Genomic DNA, 12,735 nt, shown 5'->3' with positions numbered 1-12,735 from the left:
GAGGTAGGAGTGGGAAACAGAAACACAAGCATGGATACTTAGTCCCCACTTATTCATGATAGGGGAGCTCTCAGAGAAGAACTAATGGATGTTGATGAAACAAATCCCCAAAGAATGCCCCCTACAACGCCACTCACAATAACTCCCAAAGGTGAACTTCATTTAGCACTTTAATATCACACCACAGTATTATCAAGTATCTAATTTATGCATGAAACACTCTTCTGTTTTAATGAATTACATGTATTCATCTGCTACACTGGAAACCAACCAGCTGACTCCACCTCTGTTTTTTTGAAGGTGAACCCATTCCCTCTAGTATGAAAACATTCTTCCCCAAGCTCTCCACATGGCCCCCTTAGCACTCTGCTACATCAATGGAAAAACTACCAATAAACACTTTCTTTCCCAAAAGTCACTTCTCTTGAATTTCTAATATGCTCAACTATATAGTTTTCTATCAGAAAATGGAATTAAATCCTTCCTTAAGAAAGAGTTCTGAAACTCAAGGAAATGACACACAAAAACAAAATTTCAAAATATATTATCCCTGAGAAAAAAACCAAAAACTTTAGAGAAGTTTCACAAACTATCTTATTACTAACTTCATAGTCAAAGTTTAGAACTACTCAACTTCTAATATTTCTGAAATTGGTATCACTCTCAGAAATGGTTCTTAGGTAGGAAGTAGTAAACCGCAGGATAGAATGAACACAGGCTGTAGGTTTACTGGGACTGCTACTCTTTGGCATGTGACCTTTGGCAAATTACTCAACCTTCCTGAGGCTCAATTTCCTGATATACAAACTAGTAATAATAAAACTCAGATCACCTCACACCTGTCAAAATAGCTAAAATTAACACAAGAGACAACAGGTGTTGGCAAGGATGTTGGGAAAGAGGAACCTTCATGCACTGCTGGTGGGAATGCAAACTGGTGCAGCCACTAGAAAACAGGAGGTGCCTCAAAAAGTTAAAAATAGAACTACCCTAAGATCCAGCAATCACACTAGGGTATTTACCCAAACAATACAAAAACACTAATTCAAAGGGATACACGCACCCCGCCATGTTTACAGCACCATTATCTACAATACACAAGATATGAAAGCAGCCCAAGGGTCCAGTGATTGATGAATGGATAAAATGTGATGTGTGTGTGCGTGTGTGTATGTGCACGCACGCACATATAATGGAATATCATTCAGACATCAAAAAGAGAAAGTTTGCCATCTGCAATGACAAAGATGGAGCTAGAAAGTATAATGCTAAGCAAAACAAGTTAGAGAAAAACAAATGCCATATGATTTCATTCGTATCTGGAATTTAAGAAAACAAACAAGCAAGGTGGTGGGGGGGGGACCAGGAAACTGACTCTTAACTCTAGTCAATTACTGATGGTTACCAGAGGAGAGGTGTGGGGGGTTGGGTTAAATAGGTGAAGGAGATTTGGGAGTACACTTGTCATGATGAGCAGCAAGTGATGTATGGAATTGTTGAATCACTATACTGTACACCTGAAACTAATAGAACACTGTAAAAAAATAAAATGATAAAAAAATAATAAACTTACAAGTAGAAATTATGGGAAAAAAATTAAAACAGATGTGTGTAAAATACCTAGAATAATGCTTGATACAAATTACACACTCTACAAATCAAAAGAACTATCCATAAAAAGGCACCTGGGTGGCGCATCCAACTCCTGATTTCAGCTCAGGTCTGATCTTCAGGTCATAAGACGGAGCCCCACACTGGACTCCACATTCTACACAGAGTCTGCCTGAGTTTCTTTCTCCCTCTTCCTCTATCCCCTATACCCTCCCCTGCGTGCACTCTCTCTCTCTCATAAATAAGTCAATAAATCTTTAAAAAAAAAAAAAAGAAAAAATTAAAAATAACTATTCATAAAACTACTGGTTTCCACTTGCTGACACCAGAAAAGCACTAGCTGAAACAGACAGGCTTTCCAATCTTTGGTCAGTCTCTTATGAAGTCTACTACAGTTCCTATTCCTTGTTCATGAGGTTTTAATCAGTACCATTCCACTGGGTATTTATATACAAAAACCAATGCTGTTACGCCATCAATAACTCAGAAGTAATATTACTCCAACAGAATAAAAATTAAAGTGGCATTTTTCATTCCCTTGCTTAAAACCAGCAGCTTAGATCAAATGGTACTGCTTATCTTGCCCAAAGAATAAAAAGCACATAGGGTTTATAATTTCCTCTATGTACAAACTACATAGAGGGGCTTGGGGATATCTATACCTTAATTACCTAACTAAACAGTCATTTATTTATTTATTTATTTATTTTTCAGATCCCACTCTGGCAGGTACTCATCAACCAGGGAAATGCTCCAAAAAATAGACATGCTTTCCCTTACTGAGTTTACCAGGCTAAGGAAGGATACAGATCAGCAAACAGCATTTCCCATATTTTAGGCAACCAGTAAATTAAGATTTTCTAGCTTTCTCAGCTTCTAAAAAAATTGACAACTCTGCAAGAAAGCTTAAAGTCAAATGGTTTTTCCTTTAAAACACCTGAAATACACTAAATCAGCCTAGTACAAAGATGTATTACATCAATACTACACTTTTGTCTCCATCTGTTTACCAAGTTCTTTCTCAAATAAAAGCCAAGCAACAAATGATAGCACTTTCCATTTGACTTTACTTTTATTAACATTTTTAGAAACTCAATAAATAGAGTAACTACAGCATAAACCAAAATGATTTGGTCAACAATTTATTATGTGTAGATTTACATTAAAATTATAGAAGACACTCTTGGTATTAAAAATATGTGCATAAATTGTTCAGATTCCATATACCATAATATCAAACATAAGAGGCCCATTCAAGTTAATTTGATATGCTTAAAGTATGTTCATCTGTAGCATTTTAATAAAACTAAAAATATAATCTGTGGCCAAATTTTTTGGTGTCGTATTTTATTGTTACTCTTGCATTATGAATAATCTGTAATTTTGTTATTATTTTGGCAGCCAACAGTAAAAATTTTAAAAACAGAATGTATAAACTGCTTCTCCTTGTGGTTAAGAACAATGTGGACAAGACAGATCTATGGATGCACCAAGCAACAGAGAAACAAAACAGAAAAACCATGAGAATATGGTATATTCAAAGGGCACAAAACAACAAAGAAGTATTCTCATTTCCAAAGCTTAAAACAGCAGTCCTCCCGCCCATATCTTGATGCATCAGAAGAGTTTAAACATAAAATGCACTATCTACTACCATTCCCTCTTATCCGCAGCTTTGCTTTCTGTGATTTCAGTTACCCATGGTCAACCTAAGTCAGGAAGCAGATGATCCTCCTTCTAACTCATCATCAGAAGGTCAATAGTAGCCTAATGTCACAGTCTCTATCATTCATCTCACTTTATCTCATCATGTAGGCATTTTACCATCTCACATCATTACAAGGATGGGTAAAGTATAATATGATATGAGAGAAATACTAGTCATATGACTTTTATCACAATATACTGTTATAATTATTTTATTATTGCTGTTAATCTCTTACTGTGCCTAATTTATAAATTCAACTTTATCAGAAGTATATATGTACAAGAAAATGCATAGTATATATAGGGTTCAGTACTATCTCCATTTTAAGGCACCCACTGGGGCACACCCCCCCATATGAATAAGAGGCACTACTATAATAGTGTAAAGATATAATTTATTAGAAACAGTCATTAACATTAATCAATCACTTATTATGATCCAAAACACTGTCCTAGGTGTTTTACAACTAATTTAATCCTCACCATCACCTTATCACTACTCCCATTTTTATACAGCAGAAGGAGATTAAGTAATTTGTCCAACATCAGAAAGCTGCTAAGTGACAGAACCAAGATTCAAACCTAGATAATCTTGTCATAAAGCTCACACTCTTAACTATTTTGTTCTGCCAAAGATAGGAGAATATGTTCTTCAGGCTAAAATTTCAACTCCAATCAAAAACAGAATTCATGATGTCTCATTACACAAGTTCCAAGCGCTAATCCTTGGTGTCTAGGAGTGTGTGAGCGGAGAAGGGGAGGGTCATTAGTACGGAATTAACAGAGGCTGAGGAGAGGGGAAAAACATGCTTCTTCACTGATTTATAGTTTAACTGATGGATATACTAATCTTAAAGATGTATTTGTCCATCAATTATCAATTTCATTTCATTTTTCCATGGCTCTTAAATAGCATTGCTCAATGCTAATACAACCATTAAGTGCAAACAGGAGAACCAAAATGGCACGGCAATGTAAGATTGCCACTCAGCTGATTCAGAAAATGCTTCAATGAATCTGAAAATGCTTTTCAGACTCTAATAAAAACTGTTTTAAATACAAAATTTACATTTGCTGAAGGAGAACTCCCATACATGCCTCAAAATATCTTTAAACTCAGCAGATAAGAACAGTATAGTTATAATAGGATTTAAAGATAATCAATACTGAGAATACCCCTTCCCCACCCATACCCAACTTTTTACCTATGAAGGTCATTGTCTGCAAGAGAAAATGACTGCAATCCAGTCAGGTGGTGGGAAAGTATAAATGAAATGCGGTGGAAGGTCAGAAAAGAACTATGTCAGGATGAAGTCAGAATACTCTGTAGATCTGGGGTTTGCTCCATAAGCTCCACAAAGTGTTTCAATGTACACACTCCAACATAAGCTGACCACAAGTCTATTACTTGATAGCCCTTTCAAGGCAATGTATTTAAAAAATAATACCCTCCCTGACAGTACATTTAATATTTGGCAATCAAATCTAGGTTTTTCTTCTTTTAAATTGAAGTATAATTCTTATACAGTGTTACATTAGTTTCAGGGGAAATGGACCTATCAGGTATTTGCTAAGTGAAATAAGTCAAAGATAATAATACTATGTGATTTTATTGATAGGTAGAATTTTTTTTAAGTTTATTAAAAAAAAAAATCAAATACTGAAAAAAAAAAAATCAAACACTGTTTTACAAAGATAGACATTCAAAAATATTCTCCCTAACACTATCACGGACAACAGGAAACTAGGCAAAGTAAACCTTCCTAAAAATAGTATTTAAAGTATGTAGTTAGATATTCATTAATTAAACAAGCAGAAAAGGGACACCTGGGTGGCTCAGTGGTTGAATATCTACCTTTGATTCAGGGCGTGATCCCATAGTCCCTGGATGGAGTTCCCCATCGGGCTCCCCACAGGAAACCTGCTTCTCCCTCTGCCTATGTCCCTGCTTCTCTGTGTTTTTCATGAATGGATGAATAAAAATCTTTTAAAAGTAAAAAATAAAAAAATAAGAATAAAAAGTGGCAGGAGAGATTAAAAAAAAAAGAAAACAGGAACAATATACGTAAAAGTAGAATGTCTAATAAACTTATAATCAACACAAAATGTTGGTGAAATCTAAGAGGAGCATCATATGGCTAGTTATAGCTTTCTTTTTCTGTTTAATAGCTCTCTAGGTGATCTGACACACAGCCAAAGTTATTCATTTGATCACTTTCATTTCAATCTCATCACAGAAACATTTTAGATTTTTAAAACTTTTAATGACATCTTTATACATACAACATTAGTGTGTCTAGTTTCCAAATTGGTAGTTTCTCAACTATAAATACCAAAGTAAGTTAACATGATGGACTGAGTGATACCTGTGTCAGCTAAATGAAAACTCATGATAATCAACAAGAAATATCATGACAGTATCTTTAAAAAGTTCAAAAGTTTCATGAAATAATAAAATAATATGAACATATGCAATATGAACATATATGAAATAATATGTAGTGCTTTATGCACTAAAGATCTGGGTATTTTATTATTAGAATGTAAAAGTACAAGGAAATTATTCACATCAAGCCTTGCCCCCATGTTCAAGGACTTACCTTCTTTTTATCCCTCATCGAGCCTTTGCCTCGGACCATTATTTTACATCCCGTTTCTGCTTCAAGTTGTTTAGCAGTAAGTCCTCTAGGTCCAAGGATTCTTCCAACAAAATTAAACTGGGGGAAAAAAAAGTCACTATATATTACTCACTTGCTTGAATTTATAGCTCTCATTTTAAAATGTATTTTTACTTTGTCAAGTTAAATATTTTTAAATAAATCTTAGAGACTTTATAAATTTCTAGCCCAGCTTGAGGATATAATTACACGAGCACATTGCTCAGCATGAAGTTTCCTATGTATTAATACAAATCCTGAATTAGGAAAAACAGGTACTATACTGAACTGTCCATCAACATGCAATCTAAACCAGAATATGGTATATTAAAGAGTTTGACAAAATCTTAGATGCCACCCAAAACAAATCCCTTCTACAAGACTCTGTAATGTCACCATACAGGGAATTGTTCATTATGTTCGTTAGTAATTGCATTCTTTAAAGAGATTCTTGGGGGGAAAAATCTGGTCTCATTTATCTAAGAAAACACTTTCTCCAAAGAAAATTTTAGGGTTTTTTTTTTGTTTTGTTTTTGTTTTTTAAGATTTATAAATTCATAAGACATACAGAAAGAGAGGCAGAGACATAAGCAGAGGGAGAAGTAGGCTCCCTGCAGGGAGCCCAATGTAGAACTCAATCCCAGAACCCCAGGATCATGACCTGAGCCAAAGGCAGATGCTCAACCATTGAGCCACCCAGGCACCCCAAGAATTGTAGTTTTGAGTCAGCTGCCATAACACCAATGGCCTAATTTGAATTCCACCCTATACTAAGTATTTCAGTCTTGACAGCATATACTGTTTGCACAATTTTATGTCTGCACCTTATTTTTCTTCCTTCTTTATTCCATTTCTAACTTTAACTTATACTACTAGTTTTGCAAGGAGCCTTAATTCTTTCCATGAGTAGGATAGTGATAAAAATAATATATAAATAACTGCCATGCCTCAATAAAAACTTCTAGTACAAAGGCCAATGGGAAACACAGACTGACTCTGAGTACTGAAAAGTAAAACTTCCTCTTTCACAGTCAACTGCACAAAAGACAAAAAATGGTTATTTGCCATCAATTCCACAAAAAGCCATGTTGGTTTTTATTTATTCAAACAGGTACCGATTCTTATTTTTATAGCTTCCTACTTTTTTCTTGCATTTGATCCTACTATTAGTATGACATTACATAAAAGTAATATGTTAACGTTCACTGCTATAAGAGTTTAAGAAGCTAAGGCATTGCTCCAATCTTCTGCACACTATCAGCTTTTTACTTTCCCTCCCTAAAGCTGCTCACAAACACTGCCATATCTTATGGGTGATACGCAAATCAAAGATGAATAATACAACACATACCTACATGGGGAGAGAAAGTACTCTTCCTCAGAGGATTCTGATAGAACTTTTCCATCCCAAGACTCATAGACTGATCCTATAAGCGCTTGATCTAGCTCTACAAGATCCCCAATTCTGAAATTTACCTTTATATTCAAATGAAACTCCTTATCCCTGCCTAGTTCCTTGGTGTACAGTACTTTATCTACTCTTTAATCAACCTAAAGCCCTGTCATCAACTCAAGAACTATACCATTATTAAGTGTTTAAAAAACTCTAAAAGCACACAGATCCCAACTGGTATCCAAGCTACAGTAGTGAATAATAATTAGGAATTTGAAAGTCACATCAAGTAAGCCTGAATTATATAAGGAAAAGGATACTCTCTGGCAGAGCAGTACTGATTCGTCTGTGTGTGTACAGCACAATACATATAAAAGGTCCAATACAAGGTCTGGCAAATAGTGGACGATTAATAGCCTACCAAGTCCACTACAAATTCACTTTAGGAAACCTCAGGCCCTCAACTAAATACCCAACTTAGAATGTCCATAGACAGGGATATTGATCCATAGCAAATTTACTCTAGAGAACTCCAGAGAAACTTGATACTCAGAGTTCTGAAGAAAACCAGAAAGAAAAGGTGGAAGCAGTATACAGAACACCAACAAACAGGGATCTAACTTGTAGGTAACAGGCTTGAGTTTTTGCCTCCATAAACAGCATTTGGCTACCTTTTCAAAATTGACACTTCAGGTGATCACCTCAAACTGAAGCCTGCAGTGGATGAGCCCAGTGCATGAACACAGTTCATAATTCAAATGTTCAGCGCTTCACACTGAAATATGAATAGACAAAGCAGGTTCACCAAAGACTTGAGAAGGCTAACATGAAAGAAATAGTACAAAATAAAGAAGCAGGCCAAGGAAATGCTCCTTGAGGAAAAGACTATTCGTAAAGAAGATAATATCCAAAAAGAACTCCTTTGTAGATAGCGCTGAACTATTTCCTAAAAATGGTTACATAATTCCCCAAAGAAGAAAATAAGTATTTTTGATCTACTTCCTTTACAGACTTATTAACAATGTTTTGTTTTTTTAATTTTAGCCATTCAGGTGCACTTGCTCAATCTCTGAATTAGCATTCTCCTGATTACTAGTAAAGTTCATCATTTTTTCAGGTTTATTGACCATTCGGATCTATACTTTTCTTGAAACACAACTGAAGTTTCTAGACTATTTTTCTATTGTGTTATTTAGTGTTTCCTTAATTGATTTCTACTTTGTGGTTACATGTGTAGCAAATGCCTTTTCCCATGCTGTGGCTTGCCTAGTTGTTTGTTTTAAGATTATTTATTTATTTGAGAGAGAGAAAGAGAACACGAGTGCAGAGGAACAGGGAGAAGCAGATCCTGTGCTGAGCAGGGAGCCCAACACTGGACTCAATCCTAAAATCATCTCCTGAGTCAAAGGCAAACATTTAACAGACTGAGCCACCCAGGCACCCCTTGCCCTCCTAATTCTTTAATGATGCTACATAACTGAATTTAATTAGATTGAATTAATTTTAATGTAGCTCAGGTTATTTCTCTTCATGGTTAGTGAGGTCTTTCCCCATCTCAAGATCATCAGGATGTCTTTCTGTATTAACTTTTAGAAGCTTTAATGTTCTTTCACATTTCTACCCACAGTGTACCAGGAATTAATGTCTGTTATGGTACAGCTTTTTCTCTTTCCCTCACATGGATACCCCATTGTCCTAGCATTATTTTATTAAAAAGAACTATCCTTTCCCAATTTCTGTATGGTGCCATTATTGTCATAAATAACACCTATATATACTTGGGTCTATTTCAGAGCTATTTTATTACATTCATCTATTTGATTACCCATGCTTTAATGTCACACTGGATCAGTTATGGTAACTTTATAATAAATCTTGATGTGCAGGACAAAGTTATTCCACCTTGCTCTTACTCAAGAGTGTGTGTCTGCCCTTGGTTTCTGTACAGATTTTAAAACCAGTTGGTCAAGTTCCAAAATAATACTGGTGGTAATTTTAATTGAGATATTACAACAGAGGCTTCAAAACCATGAGCACAGTGTAATTTCTTCATTTGGCCAGGTCTTCTTTAATTTCTATCAAGAATATATAAGGCTTTTTTATTGTGACTTTACTGATTTTTGTTAGACTTATTCCTAGATATTTGGGAGTTCATTTTTGCTATTGTATATATTTTTTATTTCATTTGTTTCTTGGACATGAACACATAACTGATTGCTCTGTATTAAACCTTGTAACCAGCAGCCTGTTTCATTATTCTCATAATTTTTCTGTAAGTATTTCTGGATTCCTTACATAAACAAACCTATCACTCGCAAATAATGACTGTTACATATCCTTTTGCCTTCCCAACCATATGGCACTGGGCAATGCATGTGAAGTTAAAGTCAAAGTCAGCCTATCATCCTTCACTTGTTACAGATTTCAAAAATAAAGTTTTCAACAGTTCACCCTACAGCTCAAAGTAATCTGTACTTTTTGTAGGTATACTTTATGAAATTAAGTACTTCCCTCTATTCCTGAGTTTGCTAAAGGCTTTTATTTAAATCATGAGTGGATGCTTAAATTTATCACATTTCTTTACCATCTGTTGAGAAAATCATACTATTTTTCTTAATTTTGTTAGTACCAGTTGATTATAATCAATTATCAAATGTTAAACAACCTTACATTCCTAAAATAAACTCAAGGTGATCTTGATGCATTACCCTTTTCATAAATTGTTAGGTTCAGTTTGCTAGCACTTTGATGATTTTTTTAAAAATTTATATGCATAAATGGAATTGGCTTGTAATATTCCTTTCTCATTACATGCTTCTTGGGTTTTGGCATCAAGGTTATTCTGACTTCAAGATATGCTGAGATGCATTCTCTCTTTTTCTATTCTCTGGATGGGCTTGTAGAAGACATGTTATTTCTTCCTTAAATTTGAATAGAAAAAATCAGTGGTGAAACAACCTGGGCCTAGAGTTTTTCTCTGTGCAAGGTTTTTAATTATAGATTCAGTTCTTTAATTCAGGTTTTCTAGCCTTTCAAATGTCAATTTTTGGCAACCTGTATTTACCTAGAAATACATTCGTATTGTTTAAATTCTTAAATTTGTTGATGTAAAAGCTTAAGTCTAATTTTCTTCGCAGTATCTACAGAATCTGTAGTGATGTCCCCTCTTTCATTTCTGACTGGTTATCTATGTCTTCCTTGTTCTTTATAAGTCTTCCAGTCTTTTCAAAAAAATTTCCAGTCTTTTCAAAAAATTTACTTTTGCTTTTACTTTTACTGCCTGGGGTAGAAGGACTTACCCTTTACCCCCTTAAAGATGCCACTGCATTGTATGCCACTGCATTGTAAACTCGTAGCTCCTCTCAACCCTCAAATCTGGGCTAGCACTGTGACTTGCTTTTCCAATACAAGTAGTGGGAAGAATATTTGTGTTAAAAGCCTAAATTTAAATCTGTCTTATGTGCATTTACTCTGCTAGAGCTCTATTATTCCCATGCAAACAAGCTCAGACTAACCTACTGGAGAATAAAAAGACAAGTGATCCAGTCACCATCAATGTCTCAGCAAAGAGCCAGACAACTCATAAAAGGAGAGGCTCCCTAGAAAACCTACAGGTGACTGACTATAGATGCAGACCAGAAGAACTACTTTGCTGAATGCAATCTAAAGGACTAGCCTGCCAAAGAGATGTAAGAGCTAAATAAATGATGGTTGTTTTAACGTAAGTTGTTGGGATAGCTTATTATAATGCCACAAGAGCCATCTGATAGAATGATTCGCTTCCTTTTGTGGTTTCTCATCTTTAATAGAGTTCTATTCTTAGCTTTATTATTTCCTTCCTTCTACTTCTTTTGGGTTTAATCCGCTATGTTTTTTCAGCTTGCTGAAATGGATGCTTAGCTTACTGTACCTTCTTTTCTAATATATATATACGTTCAAAGCTTTAAGTAGTCCTCTAAACTGGTTTTATCTGCAAACCGAAGTTTTGATATGCAGTATATCCCTTATCATTCAGATCAAATAATTTAATAGTTATTGAATATTTAAATGTTTTTCTCATTTCAAACATAGGAGATTTCCTAATCATCTACTGATTTCTAAATTCTACATTATAATAAAAAAACATAGTGTGCAGAATATCCATCCTGCATGGTTTGTTCAAACTTTTCAGCAGAGCATAGGGCCAATTTTTCTAAATATTCCATGGATGCTCAAAAAAAAAAAAAAAAAAAAAAAAAAAAGCAAATTCTTCCATGATAACTTTTTTCTATTTTTCCTTGTAGTTCTATCTACTTTGCCTTTATATGTTTAGAGGCTGTGTTATTTGATATATACAAATTTAAAATTCTTTTTTTTTTTAAAGATTTTATTTATTTATTCATGAGACACACAGAGAGAGATACAGACAACAGGCAGAGGGAGAAGCAGGCTCCATGCAGGGAGCCCAACGTGGGACTCGATCCCAGGTCTCCAGGATCAGGCCCTGGGATGAAGGCAGCGCTAAACTGCTGAGCCACCCAGGCTGCCCCAAATTTAAAATTCTTGTAGCCTTTTACATTATGAAATTACTCTCTCTCCAGGAATACTTTTCGCCTACTGATATTCATATAGAGGTAAAGATTTTTTGTTTTGTTCTTCAAAGTGTCTTTTGTGATCCTATTATGCTTAATCTTTCATTATCCTTATATTTTAAACAGGATTTCTTTAAACAGCAACAAAATGAATCTGTTTCTTGACCAATCTTGTAATCTTTGAATTTTAACTGGAACACTGAGCCCATTTACAGTATGTGATTATATATACAAGCTTTACTAAAGTGCTAATTGCCTGACCTCTTTTATGTTCCTTTTACTTTTTTCTTGTCTTCTTGTGGGAGGTGGGGGTGGGGTCAGGGACACAGATGGAAATGAGCATGTTTTCTCCCTTTCTTCTTCTTTTTTTGTTAGCCTGAAAGTTACATGCTTGTCTATCCTAAACATGCATCACTGAATTATCAAGCACTAATGTTATTTTGTACTTTCACCTCTTTCCTATTAAATGCAAGGACCCCAGACTATTTAACACCATTTATTCCAAACCAATTTATATGCCATTAGGTGTTTTTCAAAATTTTGTATCTATTTTTAACTCAACAGATTATCACTCTATACAAATAATGTACATTTATATTTACCCACACATTTACCATTTTCATTGCTCTTTATTCCTTTCTGTATCTTCAGTTTTCCAAAGAATGTCACTTTTATCCATCCTAAAAAACATCCTAAGTATTGCCTTCAGTGAACATCTGGTAATGTAATCTCTCAGTTTTTCCTTATCTGAAAATGTCTTATTTTTGATGAGTATGGAATTCTTGTTTGACAGTTA

The 12,735-nt window shown here is 34.7% G+C and overlaps 1 protein-coding gene across 15 annotated transcripts in view; it reads right to left on the bottom strand.

The window, feature by feature from the left end:
• Positions 1 to 12,735, bottom strand: part of QKI (QKI, KH domain containing RNA binding) — a 166,979-nt gene that overhangs the window by 97,404 nt on the left and 56,840 nt on the right. For all 15 annotated transcript variants that reach the window (XR_012032820.1, XR_012032830.1, XM_072830302.1 and 12 more), the window contains one exon: positions 5,919 to 6,035. Coding sequence is in view for 13 of the 15 variants with exons in the window: in XM_072830302.1 (XP_072686403.1) it covers positions 5,919 to 6,035 (117 nt within the window). In the remaining 2 variants the exon portion in view is untranslated. The remainder of the gene's footprint in view (positions 1 to 5,918; positions 6,036 to 12,735) is intronic.

This window comes from Canis lupus, chromosome 1 (genome assembly GCF_048164855.1).
Source record: "Canis lupus baileyi chromosome 1, mCanLup2.hap1, whole genome shotgun sequence".
NCBI classification, from domain to species: Eukaryota; Metazoa; Chordata; class Mammalia; order Carnivora; family Canidae; genus Canis; species Canis lupus.
Note: the sequence above shows the minus strand (reverse complement) of the source record. Positions and strands in the feature narration are given on the sequence as shown.